Source organism: Plectropomus leopardus, chromosome 15, assembly GCF_008729295.1.
Source record: "Plectropomus leopardus isolate mb chromosome 15, YSFRI_Pleo_2.0, whole genome shotgun sequence".
NCBI classification, from domain to species: domain Eukaryota; kingdom Metazoa; phylum Chordata; class Actinopteri; order Perciformes; family Serranidae; genus Plectropomus; species Plectropomus leopardus.
The window spans coordinates 15,642,649-15,663,692 of record NC_056477.1 but is presented as its reverse complement, the minus strand read 5'-3'; the positions used below and the strand labels follow the sequence as shown (position 1 = coordinate 15,663,692).

General features: G+C 37.6%; 1 protein-coding gene across 1 annotated transcript in view; it reads right to left on the bottom strand.

Annotated features, from left to right (window-relative positions):
• hpse2 (heparanase 2) overlaps nt 1-16,271 on the bottom strand; it is a 70,315-nt gene extending 54,044 nt beyond the window's left edge. Inside the window, 3 exon segments of the mRNA XM_042502298.1 lie at nt 11,058-11,219; nt 12,518-12,672; nt 15,773-16,271. Coding sequence (XP_042358232.1) covers nt 11,058-11,219; nt 12,518-12,672; nt 15,773-16,059 — 604 coding nt within the window. The 5' untranslated portion in view covers nt 16,060-16,271.
• Between the last annotated feature and the right edge of the window lie 4,773 nt (nt 16,272-21,044).

Sequence of the window (21,044 nt, the reverse complement as noted above, 5' to 3'; positions counted from 1 at the left end):
TTCCCTGTTTAGTAAGGATAATAGGTGTAAGATATTACTTTGTGTTGACATCTCATGCACTGTGTAGACTGAAAATGGCAAGACAGCCTGCAGAATGCAGAAACTCGCCGGGCGTTAGCGCCACACACTGATAGCAATACTGTATTTGTTATGAAGTTATGAAAAATAAAGTCATAGAAAATAAAGTTATATAAAAAAAAAGTAATATTCATGCTTAGAAAAATGTACTGAAGTCCTCTGATTCTTCCTGATGATAACTGACCAGCTCACGGATACATTGCTTGTCTCATGTAAAATGACTCTTTTCTTGAACACACACGCATGCAGAAATGCCGCAAACATTTGTGTGACGGTAATGAGTGTGTTAAATTCCAGTGTAAGTAGTTGAAAGAAGAAACATTAGCGTAACATTCTTGAACATCTGGTCAAATCACCTCCCGAAACAGTGGTTACAGCTTCCTAGACCTTTACTAGCCCCCATTTCTGGTAGAAACTTTACACACAATAAAAACATACGAATAGGCACACGTACATCATGCACGCACGCACACACACAGGCGCATGCGCGCGCACACACACACACAGGGCAATCTCATAAATAACCGTTGACAGGCTGAGAGTTAAATTAAGGAAATAAAATGTGTCTCACTGGTAATGAAGAAGGCATGTTTCCCCTCAGGATAACAACTTCATCTAGACCCACACACACACACATACATGCACCTTCAGTGCTTACACACACTCAAGAGGTAACAGTATTCCTACTACAGGTCCATCCCATTGGTACGAACTGGTTCAGAGCAGTCAAGAACACTGTGCCATGATTTGAAATTTGACACAAAACGTATGTTTTCTAGAGTTCTGAAGAAAAAAATGTGGAGGTTGGATGTCATGCCAAACAATCATAGGAGAGGAAGGGCTGCTTTCAAACATTCCCCATGCATCAGGCTATTAAAATGACATTCGTTTGCAGGTTGCTGGCACTTGTCTCGGGGCATATTGCAAACACATGGAATTACATGTTATGTCCATCCATGATTTAAACAATCTAGGTATTCTTTCGATCAAGGAAAAACAGACAGTCGTGGATCTGTGCAGGCCATGTGGAAAGAGTGAAGAAAAAAAGCTGGCAGTATGGTAATCAAGAGCGCGTCCCGCTGAGCTTACATCACTGCTCATAACTGTAAATTGACAGGTATGACTGAAAAAAAATGGATGTCATAAATTCAGCCAAGCACACATAAGGTCATGTGATTCATTGTATCCACATTGACAGAGCTCCTTTGTCTGAAGATACTGCTTCTAGTGCTCTGTGCTGCGTTATAAAAAGACTCCATGTGTAAAACTGCAGGGAGTCCAAACTTTTTTTGCTGAGCACATGCACACAAGTAATCTAATCATGCAAGTTATTTCAAGAATGATTCTTATAAGAGATACATCTAAAGGCCAACTCTTTGCTAAACTTTGCTAAAAAGATGCACATGGTGGCCAAAAGGACAAAAGAATCTATCTTAACCCTTGAAAACCACAGATGTATGAAACCATCATTTTACTGTTTAGCTGCAAATAGTTTGAATTATAAAACAAAACAAATGAGTGTCTTGTTTAGCAGATAAAATACAATTGTAGTCAAATAAGAAGAAAATTTGCTCAACTGTGCAACTGACAAAGTTCTTTATGATTTTGTGAAGATTCTCACTGTTAAAGGAACATGGTGAAAGATTTCGGGAGATTTAGTGTCACCTTGCAAAGAGGATTGCAGATTGTGACCAACTGAAACTTCTCCCAGATAGAATTACATCAATGTTCATTGCTGAGGAGTTTTTTTTTAACTGGAGTAAAAACTAGGGCTCTACCCGACTGAGAACTACGGCAGTCAAATCAGATTTGGCCATTCAATACAAATATTCCACAGTTTGGGTTGTTTTCCTCATAAAGCTTTAAAGTTTGAATGGGTGTCAGCTGGATGTTGAATTTGACAGCGCCATTCAGGTAATAAACAAGCTAACAGCACAAGCGATGGACCAGCGACGTGCAACATGCTTTTGCCGACACTAGAGATTTAACAAAAGCCAGAGATTGTATTGTATTATATCACTATGGTGACCAACGTAAAAACTACTGTACTAGGCTACTGTAGAAACATAGCAGAGCAACATGGCATCCTTTATAGATGAGGACCCGCTCACTGTGTTGATTTAAATGATTAAATCAATCATGAAAGATGATTATACACTAAAGAAAACATACTTATTATATTCTATTTCTGCCTATATCCCCCTAAATCCACACTGAACCTTTAAGCGTTTTTTTCAGTACCTGAAAGGTGGGTTTGGCTCCAGCATCAGGCAGCTGTTCTCTTTGGTGTTCCGCCACCACATGCCAAGAATTCACTATGCTGTGTCTTATTCATGCCAGTACAAATCAGACACAGCGATTTCCACAGCACTCCTTGGTCTAATTTGAATAAATCTTCATCAATGTGTTGGCATCATTTTATCTATTGTCACAAATAATTTGCCATGAAACCCTAAAACCAAGCTGAGTAGAGTCCAAACCCAAATTGCAATAGGAAGCTGAGCTCTTTTAAAAGGCCATTTATATTTCAACTTGGTGTTTTTTTTTATAGATTCCTTTATAGGCTTGTCTTAGTTTTTGTTTAGTTTGCCATTTGGATCAGAAATCTTTTTATTTCTGACCACAGACCATTAGCATATCTCCTCCGTTTAAGCTTCCCTTCCCAATGGACAAAAAAATCCACTAACATCCAGTAACATGTGGCTTTTTGGGAAAGGTTACAATGCGCATTCACCCCCTTGGACAGATAACTCTATTGATCAGCTCCAGCTCCGATTGGCAGTGATGGAAATAGGACACCCCATTGGACGAGCTAATTTTAGCCCCTTTGCCGGGCGATGTAATAACATGCAGCCACAAAACACCATCTGCCTTAATATAACAAGCTCTCAAACATTGTTCAAAATTTAGTCCAAACCGAGTCTGAGAGAGAAACTAAATAAGTAAAAGATATTTTAAAAAAAGAAGTAACCACAACCACAATATTTTCACTGGCCTCCATACTGCTTTTTTTGCTGTTTAATATTTTTTACGGTGCATCTGTGACATTAAATGTGATACACAGGGGGAAAAAAACAAACACACAGAAAAGCACAATCATCTAATGCAGAGCCGTGTTCATGGGCTCTCTTCTACTGGCAATGGGAAAGCAGTCTATCGCCTGTTTTTAAGTGTTTTTCTCATGTTGAAAGAACTTGCATACATAACTTGCACTCCTCGTCTTCCCTGTTCCCTTTTTTCCCTTGTCAATTATTTTTTAAATTATTTTTATTAGATTTTTTCTACTGCATGTATATTTGTCATTTTTTATTAAAAAGTTGAAACAGAAAATGAGATCAAAACTCAAGAATTTACATGGATATTGTATCTCAAGCACAAAAAGCACTAACTTTCTGTGATTTAAAAAAATTAAAAACCACTGGTTTAATCAATACAAAATTTTTCATTTTAAATTCTTGTTAAATGTTAGAAGCAGATTATAGATTAAGCAGATAATGTAATTAGTGCCAAAATTTAAAAAATGAAGGACAAAATACTTAATTACTAATTATTAAGGTAAGAGATTAAACCTCTTTCTTCAAAACATTCATTAAAATATGGTAAACTTGCCTTCTAAATAGAGGAGGATATAAATCTTACATCTAACTGTGGACAGGTTAGAGACAGTTAAGTCTGTGTTGAATAAATCAGTTTGGAATCACTGTTTGATGATGTTCCAGGACTAAATGTATTTGTATAGAACCCGTGGGTGTTCTGCTCACAGCAGATTTATGTGTTTCAACTCCCCTCAGTTGCTGGCAGTAGAGCACAGCAGGTTTTCAGGTCCTTTTCTTTAAATAGCACAGTCAAGCAAACAGCCGGGCAATCCGAAATGTGTAAAAACATACACATAACCTTTAATGTTCTTTGTTTTACCACTTCACTTTCCAAGGTCCACAATGACTGCTCATATTCAATAATATCATTATGGATATCAAAAAATCAAAACAGATTAAATGCATTCTCTCACCGTCACGGCAACTGGCTGCACTGTGGTGTTACAGTGTAGAACTTGGCAGGAGAAGCTCTAATAAATCTGCATTCAGCAGCAGGCTGGAGATGGATTGGGTACTGAGACAGCTGTAACACCAAAAACTGAATCCATCACAATTCAAGCTTGTGTGCACGCATATTTACTGAGAGAATTTTAAACAAATGAGATAAGGCAGACGTTGGAGAAATAATTATACTCCTTCCTTACTGAAGAGGCTTGAACATGAGATTAAGGAAAGAATGGATAAAAAGTTGGGAGGGGTCGTGTAGCAGAACTAACAGGATAGATGGAGCACGTTTCCCACTGTTGCAAGAAAATATGTTTTGATTTTCAAATGAGTTAAAACAGAAAGTTATGGGCCTCTGACTAAAGACAGCTGTGCCAGTTTGTTTTGATGAAAACATTTTCAAGCGCTTCACAGATGCTTGGTAAAATCCATCTCTCTGCCTGCTGCTAATGTTTGCCTTCCCAGATTTTTAACCTTCTGCCATCTCTACGTCCTGTTTAGAGACTCATAATGGCTTTTGTCAGGACATGAATTCCCTTCAGTCTTCTCTCCATTATTCCATTACAGAAAGAGTTGAACTCATTGAAATTCTGATGAGCTAAAGCAAATGTAAAATACTGAAATGTGTGCTCTCATGTTACACCAGTTACATTCCAAATTTTACATAGTAAGATTTTTTAACATTTTTTTTTCGTGGGATTTTTTTCCTTCATTTATAAGACAACTGAAGTGAAACAGGGAAGGTGGGAGCAAGAGGGGGGAGTGAGACGCAGCAAAGGGCAATAGGCTGGACTCAAGCCCGGGCCGCTGCAGAAGCCTCAGGCATATGGGGCGCACACTCTACCTGGTGAGCTAGAGGTCGCCCCTTCATAGAAATACTTTTTGCTCTGTTCTTTTATGTCCTGGTAGGATCAGAGAAAAGATCAGATGTGTACAAAGACAACTTTTTCTCAGTTTTCCACTACACAGCTACTCAACAGTGACAATTCTGCCAACCTACAGTATGTTCAGTGATAATGTCCATCAGAACCTTTTTTTTTAAATTCTTGTTTGAGACAACATCTATATATGGCAACCAAGGTACTGATTGATTGGTTGATTGATTAATTGACTGAATTATTGGTATTTATTTCAAACGTGTAAAACAAACAAAACAAAAAAGATTTTAAAAAATCAAACAAATAACCATTGAAATGGATTATATACACAAACTCAATAAAAAGATTCTGATAAACAACAAAAATTTGATTTTTCATGTTTGAAAAGGAGTAGGAGTAAGTATAAACTATTGTTGTTATAATCAAGTAAGGGAAAGACTGTGTAATGTACATGGCAAATAAACTGTGTATATTAGTATAGTAATTTTCATGAAAATAACTTTCTATTATACTTGCTGAAAATGTCACTATTGTCTGAAAGAAGTATGTGAGACAGTTTGTGACAAAAAGAAAATATCCCTCTATTTCTCCATTCATAAAGCATTTGATCCAGGTTTCAAGGGGCTAACGGTAAATAAAAAGGTGAAAATTAATAGCAGGTCAAGTACAAACTCCAGCCTCCTGCATTAAGATCGCTCTTGCTGCACATTCATCCAACAGCGCCTGTCAGTGCCAAAATGTACAGCCTGGATTTGTGGAAAATCAGGACTGTGACAATCATTCTGCACTCTTAACAGCCACTATTGCAGTTAAAAATAAAAGGCCCCACTCTGTTTCACTTATGCGTTTGTTGTGAAAGCAGGGTCACATAAGTTTTGCTTCACACTTTTCTATTTTGTCATTCTTCTCATGTTTCCGTCCAGTGGAGCCCCGCAGATCTCAGCGAGAGGCTTCTGGCTGTGACTGCTGCACCTCTGTGACAGTTCAAAGAGAGGGGCTCAGGTATTAATGTCCGATGCACTTTTAGTGATGTTTACTTAAACCTAACAACTGATTAGACTCTGTAAACATTTGTGTCACTTGATACTACACAAGTGAGATCAGACTATGAAAGAGAGAAAGAGCAAGAGAGGAAAGTCTAAATCATGATGTCAGGCTGCATACCATCTGCCTGGTCACAACACCCAGTTTTTGGTTCATACAGAAATAATACAAAGCTCATTATGGCGATGCCCTTTACCAAAAGAATGTCAAAAAAAGTATAACGTCATGGATCATGTGTGGTGTCAAACAAGCTTCCTGTGCTTTGTTGACTTCATTTCAGTATCATCGCTAAAATTTATTGCAACACACAGCTACATTGGCTACACTGAGCTCTAGTTTCTGCACGGGAATCCAGTGATTTAAAAATCTGCTACATTAAATCTCAAAAGTATAATTCTCTTTTATTTTCTACCCATGAACCTGGCTCTGTCCAGTGCTAAAACTCCTGCTCATCTCCAATCTGGGTTACTGCTCTTCCAAAAGTGATGTCCTACTTAGCCCCTCCATCTCATCCAGATGGCTCCTCTTCCCAGTCTCCCTCTCCGCCACTGATTTCCAGTCGCTGCTTGTGTCCAAAAGACATAAAAATAACTGACCCAACTGCAACAGACCAAGTTTTGATTCAAACTCCTATTAAAAACTCCAAATAAATCCTTGAAACTAGAGCACACTTATCAGAAGAGCTGCGACTATTGGTGGATTAACTAATAAAAGAAAATTAATTGCCAACTATTTTGATAATCGATAAATCATATCAGTCTTTTTTCAACCAAAAATGTCAAAAATTTGCTGATTCCAGCTTTTTAAATGTCTGATTTTTCTGCTTTTCTATGTCATTCAGTAAATGTACAGTCTTTGGGTTCTGTATTGCTGGTTGGATGAAAGACGCAATCTGTAGAAGTCACTTTAGACTTTGGACTTTACATTTCATTGATTAATTGTGAAAACAATCAGCACATTAATCGATAATGAAAATAATTATTAGTAACAGCCCAACTTACTACTTTTAATCTAGAATTACTTATCTTTTGCATTGTAAAGAATAATTCTTTCTTTCTCACTGAACATCTGTCAATGCAAACCAAATGTTAGATATGATGTATTTTGGCTTTTATCTACCATAAAACAGCTTTTTCTGTTTGTGCAGTAAATGTGAGGCGAGTGTTTGTTCCAACTGATTAAATTATGTATCCTTTCCAGTTGTGCTCATTGTTTCCTCTCTCTTGAAAATCAAAGAAAGCATTTAAGGAGAAATCCTTGATACTTCCAAGAGAAGCAAAATAAGTTTCCTATTCACTGTCTCACCAGCAGCTGCAGAATTTATAACTGAAAACATCCTGTTTGACCCTTGCTTCTCCAATTTCTCTGTTTTGGGAGACTTTTCTTCTTGTCCGTGTTCTCAAATATTGATAATCCAGCCTTGGTCGACAAGAATAACACAGTATAGGAATTTCTAAATTGAGTTGTGTTTATCCTTTGAGCCTTAAACACACGGACGAGGCCTTAGAGGTCACAAGTTTAACGCACTGAGTGCCTCATTCTCTGAAGTGTCAAATAAACACAGGACTTTCACATGAAGTCACAATACACACAGCTACACTAACAGTAAACATGAGAGAGAGAAAATGAGGGAGAGGTGTCAGGATGTGTAGAAGAGGGGACTTATGAAGGGAGAAGAAGAGAGAATTGAAGAAGTGATGCCTGATGGAGGGATACACTCCTGCAGGGAGACATTCAATGACCCTAACCATGACCTTGTCTGGGCTTGGCCTATTTTCCCGACTTAGTTCTCCAGCTGAATGTGTGTGTGCAGGTGTGTGTGTGTTAGCTCAGAGTGGCCCCATTATTGATAGCTCTAACAAGCCTGGGTCAAAGGTCAGACAGTGGTGAGTGGAAAAGGATGGAGTGAGACTGTTAAAGGTCCTTTAAACACCTACTGCCTCCCCACACACACTCACTCACACACACACACACACACACACACACACACACACATGTACGATGAATCCTGGCTGATTGTTACCAGACCTTATTTAAACACATCCCAAGTGCCTTTCTACCAATGTTTCTCTCCACCACAGATTCTAGTTACACAACAACTGTGTGTAATAATAAACCATAAGCAAAAATGTTACGTTTTTCAGTGTCATCGTTGCTCATTCTGGTGACATATTTTGTCACTAAAACACTTAATGTATGTTAGATTCCACTAGAGACCGTGTCTTGTACCAGAAAATAGCTGTTCAACCTTCATCTTTGAAAAATACCCATCAGACTTTGAACAACATTACCCAGGGGTCAATCCTGCAGCTAGTGTCTGTGCTTGAAGGAATGAGCGGGAACACTTCACAGTAAATCAGCTTTATGTAAATAAAGTCCTCTCCCAGCCAACCAATCTGATAACAACTACAGCACCTGCTCAAAAACAGCACAGCACCACTCTCTCTCTCAGCTTCACTTCTACCCCTTAATAGGACAGGAGTTCACATTAGGAAGACAAAAACCCCCATAGGGCCCTAATCAGTCAGTAAAATGATGCAAAAATGTCTAGTGACTGGGAGAAAAACATTCAGTGGTGATTCACGATTATCATAAGTTTTATTCCATCAAGGTGTCGAATATATTTCATTATACTCCCACCTGTAAAAGCAGTTTAAATATTTACATTCAAATGTGAGAAAATTAAATTTGAGTCTCCCCACAGTAGAATAAGTAAAAAGAGCTATTCATATTTTTATTATCCGTAAATCATTTCTGGGTTTATTTTTACTCGTCCATCACTGAGAACACTCTGTAGGCCTCCACTGCAGCTGGGCAGACTGAGCAAGTGGTAACATCCTCTTTGTGACAGGAAGCACCAGGGTTTATGGGAAATGTGGTCTTAATTTTGTCACTTTACCACATGTTTGAGTAAGAGGCTAGTTGTCCCAGCCATGGTTTTATTAGATTAGAGTTATTTTTACTGAATTACAACAGTTCAAATGATGATGGTAATTTGTTAAGACTAGATTCTGTCTGGGACTTCTGATGGCTTTTGCCAATGTCATAGTAATGGGCTGGGTAATACGGGGAAAAAAATATCACAATATTTTCCACCAAATACCACAATAACAATATCTTGATAATATAGCAGGGCTGACTATTAGTGCTTTCACAAAATATTTACACAATGAGATTTTTGATAAATGTGAAAACAATAACTAAGTGGGTAAAATAAAATTATCAAACAGCTAAAACAGTCCACTAAGTTCAGAAAATGGCATCACTTTACTGAGATGCAGCCTTTGAAACCAGGAAAATACAAGACTTAGGATATTATGATATCCACAGTCTGAGACGATATTTCGTCTCATACCAAGACATTGATATGATACTGATATGCTGCACAGCAGTATAGTCATGTAATATTATTTTCTGTATTTACAAGACACCTTCTACTCAATGAAATATACAACACATGCTTCTACGCATCCTATGCTTTTACCTGTGCTGTTTCTCAACAACCTGAAAACAAACTAAAAATATCATCACATAATCACCATCAGCATGCCTGATCAAAAATATGTTTGATTAATGAAAACTGCAAAGTCAAATGTAAACATCTGAGAGTGCTAGGCCTACATGTGTGTGGATAAAAATAAAGATCGCAAGGGCCATAGTGCCTTTCAGCACAGCTGCAACACTACAAAATTAATAATAGGTTCCTACTCTATGTGACTCCTGAACTGAACCTCCCATCACACAAGTGGGTCCTAATTCTTCTTCTGCGTATTTGCCTACTTTGATAAATGCAACAGGACCATGTTTTGACTGTTGCGCACGAGAGCCTCTGCAAATACGCAGCTGATAAATGTTGTCCCACATCTATCACGCACTCGGCAACACTGGGGAACGAGACCCTCTGAATACATGGAAAACACACTGCAAACTGTGTGTAACACCAGACATAACAGCGATACATCGAACTGGATTCTACTGAGGTATACTTTGATTTTTTGTTTTACATAAATTTAACAATGTTTTTCTCAAAACGCATGGCCCCATATTTCATATTATCTGGATCTGCAATGAACCTGGGCTTAACTTTAACGGGCTCTCTAAGTCTGACTTTTACTTCCTCATAACACATAAATAATGTATTGTCTTTAATTGGATTGCTGGGTCAACTCCCAAGTCCCCAATTATTTTTGCAGGTGCTCTTTGGCTTTCAAAACTCACTTTCTGGGTGGTTCTGTTATGGAATAAAACCCTTCCCACGCAAAAGACAATCCCCACCGGCTGTCTTTTCAAGATGCTAAAGAGGATACGAAGCATGTATGTTTCTGTATAAAGACTAGGATTAGCATTAGGTATATTGTTTCGATGATATCAATACATTTTGTATTGCTCAGTGGTTAAATATTTGGTGCTTTTCTATTAATTCCTTTATTTTCTTATGTCTGTATATTAATCTTCTTGTTACAAAGTTTTTTTCCTATTATCATATTCTACCAACTTTTACTTTTTGGTTCTTTAAAACCACACACGGAGTGTTAACTGATCGTTTCTGACACTAATTCTGCCTGTTTATGCACTCACTCACTAACTTGATCCCCAAAACTGCTGTAATTTTAACAGACGATTCCCTCATTGACTCTCCTCTGCTGTAGCTCCTCATTTCCATCCAAGTCAATCACAGTAACAGATAAGAAAGGCAGCCCACCCAAAATCAGGACTCCAGAGTTCTTTCTGCGGTCAGGCTGAGTTAACTGTAACCAGCAAAAATGTCAGTACTCTGTTTACTAGCGTCTCCTGCTGCTCTCCTCCATCCATCCCTGCTTTCCTCTTTTACAAATTACATTTGTCATTCTGAAAGCTGAGGGTTTACATTGGCATGCTTTGAACCGTGTGTGTTCACATATGTATGATCGTGCACGACCAGAATCCAGACTACGCTATTTGAGCATGGATAACTTGCTCCTGAGAATATGAGCAAATGCTCAAGAAAGACCTATTTTGTGTGTGTGTGATCTCCTACCTGTTATTGTAATGTTGCTGTAGATGTTGGACAGTTGCTCTTTCAGCAGAACAAGCTGTGTGGTGGCAGCCTTCTCCCTCTGCAGCTCCAGCATTATGTCAGGGTGGTTGGCCACTTTGCAGCCCTTCTGTTTGTCCAATGCAATGTCACTGCGCACTATATCTGCAAGCCAACACAGATGGAAGAAGTGAACGCCATTTTAATATTGTTTTTGTCATAGATTTGAACTAGAATATACCAGATATACTGGTTTCATGGTATACCGTGGTATGAAAGTTAATGGTTATCATGCAGCATCAAGTTTCTTATATACAGTATTGAAAAAAATGCAATCAGAGAATCTCTCTTGGCACTTACATCTCCTTTGCCTGCATTTTTACATATACTTCCAGTAAAATGGTATCAAGTTTCAATTATACTGAAGTTATTGTTTAACCAAAAAAAAACTTTAATTTATTTTTGAAATGTATAGGAGGGACAGTCCTTTGAGATGTAGCATCTCATTTTCAAGGGGGTCCTCAAGACACAAATGCAAAACAAAGACATACAGACAAATCTGCATTATCATTACATCATCTCCCTCACCATTTCCCACCCGCACCCCTTACCTCCAGCTGTTGTACCGGAAAAATTGGAACTGGATGCCATGATCTTAGATACTTTCATAACAGAAAACTTCTGTTTTCATTCCTTTAAGGCTTATTGTAACTGATAATAATATTTTTTTTAATTTTGCGAGATAGTTATTGTAATGTAAATATCTCACACCGTTGCAACCCTAAAAATATATATGTACTGATATTTTTTAGCAAAAGGTAATATGTGTCAGAAGTTAAAAAACACATTTATTACTTTCCCAAAACAGAATATGTTAGTGGTAATTGTAACATATTTTTTTCTGAAAATATACAGTTGAAAATTAACACAAATGTGTTATACAAATACCATTTTATTTTAAAGTTTTGTTGACAACGTTTTAAAGAGGTGTTTATTCAACTTTATGATCATTTTGGAGGCTGTATTTTTGGGGTACAGTAATTTAGCCAATTGTGTTAGAATCAGAAGTCTTTTGAATATTTTGTTCACTCTGTTTAAACAGGGAAAGCTAAAATGTGTTGAAATATCAGAGGCATCTCCCTAAAAAATGTTTTTTAAGAAACTTGAACATAACCCTAGTGAGAGAAGCTCTACTCGTTGTAGTCGGTCGGTGTTAGTTTAAACACGGTGCCCCTAAAAAACTGGCAACGTGCTGTATTTTACCACAAATAGACGCTGTGGAGAACAAACAAACAACTGCTGGAGGAAATAATAATTCTGCATTAAATGTGCTCGGTGCGTCTGACTGTTCATCCAGAGAGGAAAAACACAGACAGACGAGGAACAAACACCATCGTATCCTGTAAAAAGTCACAAATACACATTGAGAACAGCAGACGAAGAGAAATGTCGTGTCTAATCACCATCTTCGTAGTTCTTCAGGTAGTAGTCTGGCCCCGGCCCTCTGAACTTGGCGAGGTTCTTCTGGTTGTTGAACTGCAGGAAGTCGGTCCGCTTTCCGCCAAAACGCAGAAAGGCAGGCGACAGGCCGCGCGCCAAGGTTACGAGCCGCTTGGAGCTGCGCACAAACACAAACACAAACACACACACACACACACACACACACACACACACACACACACACACACACACAGACAGACAGAATGATACTCACTTGAGAAATATTACCTTCAGTGTCACAACTGTACGTTATTAAACTGTTATCTATATTTGTGGATTCTATTTATAATCACGGACATGTTTAGGAAGAGCAGAAAAGCGATAAAGTGGATAATTTAAATCAGTTTACTTTATCTCAGATTGTTTATGGGCCAATTTCCATACAATTTCTTTTTAAAAAAGAGACAGATGGGCTCGGTGTAAGTTATTTAACTTATCTGTGAATGTTAAAGCACCCCAGGCCCATCCCAAAACTTCTACCCTGTTTTTCCCTTTGACAGCAGCGAGCCCAAGAAAGAGACTTCAACACCATCTGTCATCCTGACTGAGGGAAAATATTAGGAAGTAGCAACAGCAGGGAGCCACGGTGTAACCTGAAGGACCATGGAACTGAAACAACACGCGTATGTAATATTTGGGGAGTGTTATGGTTTTATTCGAAGCTTTTTGTGAAGACAGACAGAAACAATAATCTGCAGCTGCTGACAGCGTGTCATTTGTTTTTTTGGTGTGTTTTCTTCAAGCGAAACGTTTAATGTATTTCCACTGAAATCTGAAAACGTGAAAAAGTGAGCTCACGGTACACAAGGATTTTTATTTTGTTAGAAGTCCCTGGATTTTTTATTACAGCCTACGTGTCACACTGTTTAAGCTCCAAACAATAAAATTACGGACGATTCATAAAGTGACGCCCGACAGGCGCACATACTGCAGGACAGACACGTTGATATATCAGCCTGATCAACCAATGTTGAAATTGTAGTTGATAAAGGAACATTTTTTATATTATTATAAAACGATATGTAAATAAACAAATAACTCACAATAAAGTTGTAAAGGAGGTTATGCGAAAGAAAGAAATTGTGAATAGGAATGGCATGTCATGTTGGGAAATTGGAAATAAAAATTGTTTTTATTGATCTATTGTAATTATAGAGGAAAAATTACGCACACAGAATAAGACATCATGTCCTCAGTTTTGTCCGTATATGTTTCATAGTTTGTTAAAAGCACTGTACAACAATATGTAATGTGTTTCCCTGATAACCATGAAACGTGATTTAGAAGCTGAACAAAAAATGTGACAAAGTAACATTTTCTAATACAATTAAATCTGCCTCCCGGCCTACAACATCTACTCACGAAAACTATAAACCGTCAAATTATCCAAGGTGTTAAGGTTTCGTGTTTTACGCACGAAAGTTCCCATTAAACGCATTACAAGAATCCAGCAGTATGTGTTTTGCATTTCTGTTAATTATTTACATATCGTTACCAAGCTAATGTGCAGTTTAGGGTCACTCATTGATGCCAGATACACGTCAAAAATACAGCTGTAACACAAAGATGATTCTGTAAAGAGCAATATGTAAGACTCATGTAATCCAGCATCATCTTTTCTTCCTCACGTCTCTTATTATACGTTAATATCTATCAAGCAGATGAGCAGAAAACCAAGTCTGTTCCCTGATGTTTTTATTTTGGCTCAGCTTCGTTATCTAGGTAACAGGTGGTTTCAATAAAACGCAAGTTTTAATTGCAATAAAAAATTTTCAACAGTTTTTGAATGATATATAACAGGCTCTTGAATTATAGTTCTAAAATATGTGCGATGACACATCCGGGGTGCCACAGTTTTTTGGATGTTTTTTTTTCTCCTAAGAAAAGTAACAAGAAACTCTACCCTTACGAAAGATTAATATAATACTGCAACACTTGAAATGAAAATCATGTGTGTCTGAGCGACTATGGTGTCTTAGTGTTTAGGGTATTTCTATCGACTTTTGCAGCTATTTATATTGTTTTATTGTTTATGCTGCATCAGCTTATTAGGAATGAACATTTTTAGTGATCAAGAGTTGGAGTAACTGTTGAATTGACTGTTGAAGGCATCTGCTGTTGGACGTATCTGAGTCTCAGATAAAACGTATTAACCATTACTCGACTTGCTGATGAAGGTACATGTTAATATTAATTTTAAAAGGACAGAAATAAACGTTGTAACGGGTGTGAAAGAGAGAAATTGTGAATATATGGCATGTGATGTTGAAGATGAACAGTGTTTTTACTCACATATTGTAAAATAATCTAATTGAGTGGTTTGTTTTATCTTAGAGGAAAAATGACTCACAGAGTAAAACATGATCTCCTCAGTTTTTGTCAGTTAATGGTTTCCAGTTTATTAAACGCACTGTCCAAATTGGTTTAATGTTTGCCTTATAAATCTCTGACAATCATGCAATGTGGTTTACAAGCTGAACTAAATAATGTGACGCATTTTCCGATACTATTAAATCATAGATTGTATTAAGTATTAAATTCAATCCATCGTACGATGAATCTTGATATTTCCATATTTTGACTTTTAAATGGTCATAATTCATAATCATGGGCAAACCATGTACTAGTGGTGCAGGTTATTTGCGTCTATTAAAATTTGGACGGTTCTGGGAAATGCAGGTGAAAAGTCATACAACTGCAGGACAACCAGTCAAAAAAATCACCATGCATTCTTAAAGCATCCTGGCACTAGACCCCATAAGTAATAATATAATTTAGTTGTTTTAAGAGAAATCAATAACAACTAAATGTCTTCTGCAATTGGCATTTTGCATTGTAGACAAGACGGCTTAAGATGGACACAATTTTGCCTAATGTTTATTGGCACGCGGTAAGGTATCAGTGTGCACTGTTTACTGTGCACTAGCAGCAATAATCCCAAAATGTTAAGACTCTGAACCGGTCGTTCACCCTCAACATCGTCTTATTAAATTATCTGACAGGTTTGCGTTTTGCCAGTCGATGACAATCATTCAGTAATGAGGAGCATTGGACCACTCAGTGCCCTGAGCAAGAGGGAAACGTGCTGGTTCTCTCCATGACAATTCAGACAACGTGGCTGCGTGCGTAATGAATAAAGAACCAACAAACATTTTGGAGGTAGACACCGATAGGCTTTCATATCAATGTTGTTGGCGAGAAGAAAAGCTGTTTGGTACCTCAGAAAGTCCAGCCAGCCGTCTTTGATAATCGAGGGGTCCAGCTGAAGAGAGAGGAAGTTGTCGTTGAGGACTCTGATCGGACTGCGTGTGTTGACATCCAGGAGAACCAGCGTCCTCTCCATGAAGCCCGGCCGCTTCCCACCGGCTGTAGATCTCTGATATGTGGAGGAAGAGGAAGAAGAGTAGGAGGAAGAGAGCACCGACTGCACCACCAAAGTAGCCAAAGATGCCAGCCATAGGGAGGAACATGGGAATACGCAACGGGAGGATTTGGGCATCTTCATGGACAGCAAGAGGATCAGTGCGCGCGCAATGAGGCTTAAAGGTGAGAAGAAGAGGGGAGGAAAAACAACTAAACAAACTTTGCTGCCGCCAAGTTAGGTGGTGGATTTTCACCTCGGTCTCATCGATCTGGAGCTGTCTTCCTGTCTGGTTGTCTCACCCCCTCTTCCCCCCGCCCCTCTCAGTATTTTTGGGAGCTGCTCACAAGTGCGCACGCCCCGATCCAGCCATCCCTGTTGCGACAGCCAGAAGCTGGGGGGAGGAGAGGAGGCAGCACCGCCCCTCTTAGGTTCTCTGTGGTACATGATAACAAACTGTTCAATTTCTCTAGTCAGGACGCATCGTCTTATTAATGTTGATGATATAGGGATTGTTTTCCGATTAAATGAACACTTTTTTTTAATCATGCGAAATAGTGCAAAAATCGAAATATTATTTTGAAGAAAGTTGAGTCGAGCACTAAAATGAAAAACAAGGATTACTCAGTGTCAACAAGTAGCTGCGCATTTGTGCCATTTGGTCAATAAGATGATGATGATAAAAATGTTTTCTATGGTTTGAAAAATGAGTAAGCTACTTTGGCTTACGCACCATCCATTGCTTTTGTGAGGGTAATTATCTATAATTCATATTGTTCAGTGATTGAGGACAATCATGGTTGAGAGTAAAATCTATGCAATAGAAATCTGAAAAAAATAACTGCAACACGTTAATGCTGCGCGCAAAGCATCCAGGGATGAAGCTGAGGTCAAACTCACCTAAACTCAGATTTACCCTCCATATATTCATTTCTATGACATAAACTCTGATGCAGCTCATACTTAGAAATGATGACTAAAGGTCACTTGGCCCATTCTCACAACTACATCCCTCCAAATGTACAATGTGCAGAAGCACTGCAAATCCAGATTTCCAACGGAAAACAAACGCTGTTGCGCCCACAAGACTCTCACAGAGAACAAAGAAGACATACTTCAAAAAGAGAAGAGATACAATCTTGTCAACGGGATATCTGTTTTGTCAAAACGTCTGATTGACCGCACATTGTTTAAAAGACTGGCATTTGGCAACATGGACAGTTTGGCCCATTTTCAAATACATTCAAAACCAATTTGGGATTGCAATTTCGACATATGGAGCTCACCTATAAACTACTTTTTTATGACTGGTCCAGATGTTTTGGTGCGCTGGAGAACAAGAAACAAACCGAAAAAGTGCACTCTATTGTGATTTCTCCAGCGACAAAGTCTCCTCCGGCGGTCAGTGTAGCGAAACGTGGTTGTCTAAGGTCACTGCTGTCTAACAGATGAGCCCCAAACATGAGAAGAAAATGTTCCTTGTGAAGTCGGATTAATCCTTTCATCCCGGTCTACAACACCTACTCACGAACACTATAAATCGCAAAATTAGGTGTTAACGTTTTGTGTTTTACGCACGAACGCTCCCATTAAACACATTTAAAGAATCCAGCAGGATGTGTTTTGCTCTTCTGTTAATTCTTCAACTAAAAGTGAAAAAAAACAACTGTGCAGTTAATGGTCACTCCTGAGTGCCAGATACACCTCAGAAATACAGTTGTGACACAAACATGAATCCGGCATGAACATCCGAGGCTCATATAATCCAGTATGATCTTTCCTTCTTTATTTGTTATATGGCTACAAAAGATTCATTTAGCAGATGAACAAATAACCAACTCCCTTGCCTCATGCTGTCATTTTGGCTCAGCTTGACGTCGCGTGGTTTCAATAAAACCAAAGTTTTGTTTTCAATAGAAAGGTTTCTGTTGTTTCTAACTAAAATATATTTAAACTGGCTCTTCTATTAGCTCTAAAATTTGAAACTGTGCTGTGACACATCTGGCGGGACACTTAAAGTTTGGGAAATATATATTTTTTAACAAGAAACTTTAACGAAACATCAGTATATTTCCACAAAACTTAAAAAGAGAAATCGCGTGTTTGCGCAGTTACAGTGTGTTTAGGGCATTTCTATTGACTATTGCAGCTACTCTTTATATTATTTTTGCGGTGAATGTTGTATCCGCTGAAGAATGAACACATTTAGTGATGAAGAGATGGAGCAGCTGTTAAAATGACAGTTTTTGATTGTTTTGGACAAAACTGATTCTCAGATTAAACTAGAAAGCCGAATATATTATTAAAATAGATATCTTTTAACACACCTATTGCACAAGGTAATAACTGACCTTCCACCCACTGAATATCTGACAGCATTCCTTGATTTTGTGGGACTTAAAATATCAAATATTTTCTGGGAGGCATGGTGATAGTTAGCTACAGGGAGGATTTGTTGTAGGTAAAATTATTTAAATAATTTACCATAAAAAAAAAAAAAAAAAAAAAAAAAAAAAAAAAAAAATTATTATTACTCTCTTTTATTTCTTTCATGTTATCCGCTGTGCTGTGTTACGTGTACTATTTTGAAGGTGTTAGGGGAGAGCAGAGTTCAGAGGGATTTGTTTTTCTGGAGGGGAGTTGATAAATGTAAATTATTTGTATATATGAAAAATGAATAGAGTGGATGTATAATTAATAATAAAGGTTAAAATTCAAATCGGATAAGCATTATGACTCTGCACACCGTTACCATAATGTTTTAACGTATTATGCAAAAGAAAGAGAAAAAAATCTATTGACAAAACTTAAACGCATAACTTCAGATAAGGGCAGTAATATATGTCAACAGCCTGTTCTAAATAAAAGTCTTTGAACGAAAATCTTCTCATTCATGTGAAACATGTTCTCTGAAGAAACATACACAGTTATGGTACCTTGACAAACATTTAAACTCTCTGACACACCTTTTTCTGTAGATTATAAATATTGATCAACTGGCAGTAAGATAAAATATAAGTTCTAATACGTTTATCATGCGATTATAATCAGTTTAGTCAAACACACAGACATGTTATGTGAAAAATTAAGAGTGATTTTCGTTTAGAAATTATCTTTTCTTTAAGTTTCATTTTACGCGTGTTTCTGTTACCACCATCGACATATAATATGTAATCGACAAAAGTTTATGAATCGCCAGAAACAATACTAAATACGAGGGGAAAGTTCAGCTTTTATTTTTTTTTATTTATTGATAACTTTTTTCTCGACATTTTTTTAAAGATAGATTTTCAAAATTTTTGAACTGGCAAACAAATTCCCTAAAATATACTGTAGGCCGATAGGATATGTCCAAAGATAACTTATCTGATTAGATGTGTTTTTATCCTTTTTTGCGTTCTGATGAAACGTACAATCAAGATAGTTTTGTTCTTAGGTGGAAATATTGTAAATATTATGGAGGACGCGTGACTGATGGAGAGCAGAGGTAGCGTGTCAGTGTTTGAGACCTGGCAGGACTCTGTTGTCACCTGCAGTATACGAAGTCGAAAATCCGACAGGCCGAGATCATCGAACTGAATCAAGGCTGCAAGAGCAGCCGATCAATGTGCCGCAAACGACCTCATAATGATATTTTACTGAATCTTAATTCATATTTTATCTTTTTAATATTATCATTTATTCTTCATCTTTAGTGGTCGTATATGGTCTTTATGTAATAATGTAGCCAATCCCATGGGATATAAAAGTTTTATCTGATCGCCAATTTTCAAGGTGCAGGATCAAGATGTATTCAGCTAAAACGTGTTGAGAGATTATTACAATTATTCTATTTGTAAAAGGATGCGAAATCTGAAAACAAAACTGTTTTTATATGACAAATAAATAAATCCACACAGATTAGTCTGTCCTGCGTATTAAGTCTGAAGTCTATTATGATCCATGTAGTTTTCAGACCGTGCTGCACTGAAACAGATGATAATACTGCCATCTAGTGGAGACTCTTGAAACCAGGAGAGCGTTTCAGCTATGTAATATTTGCGACTTCCAAACTAATTTTGCCCCACACATTAACAATTTAAAACCTGGGTTGATATCAGTTTTCTTGTGCTGGATTTATACGACTTTCACAAGTATTACATTTTTCTTTTCATTTTTTATGTCCTTGGGGCTATAACCACAAGAATACATGTTATTTTATTTTTATACCCCATACTTTTTTGAAAGATAGGCCTCCACCAAATGGTTGAACTGACCGTTCATGGCAATGGTAGAACAAAAAGAAAAAAACAAAATTACAAATCATTTACTGTTAAAAGCTAATAAGAAATATGTTAGTATATCAACATATATCAATTTGTGACCATGGAAGTGGTAGTATTACCAGCACTAATATTATTTCCATGCATATGTACAATTACAGGACTTTGAAAATGTCTCAGAAATGGTGAAAAAATTATACTGATATACTTTTATTCACCAAATATATAATGGAAAAATCAAAGATATGATATTAACAGCAGTGAATATTCATCCCTTTTTATTTCATAAAAATGTTAAAAAAAAAAAAAAAAAAAAAAGACAGCGAAATCTAGGGGATTTTTTTTAGAATAACATACCTCAACCAAGTGGTAGAGATGGCACAATAAGGTTGAGCTGAATTCAACGCATTTTTAATCAAGATACAGTGACTCAAATGTGCTCTACCAAACAGTTGAGCTGGCAGTTAAAATGTTAAAGCACATTAAAAGGTGCTTTGTGTGTGTGTGTGTGTGTGTGTGTGTGTGTGTGTGTGTGTGTGTGTGTGTGTGTGTGTGTTTTCGGAACGGTTCAGTTTTACTTTGATAGGCCTATGTGTGGAACATCTCTAATATTTCGCCTATTCAATGGTTTCTGTAACTGCAGGTGTTGTTAATCGTTCAGAGTTGGGCATTTCCTTCCTTCTATTTTTAGAAAGTGGCAGAAAGCAAATAAGACAGGCCCACGTCACGGTTTGTCATGTATATTTAAGGACTCTAGTGCCCCCCTCCTCTCTCTCTCTCTGTAACGTACCCATCCTCTTCTTCATGGATATGGCCACCCAGATGCTCCATCCAGCCCATCCGCAGACCACGTGACCCATCCCTCCT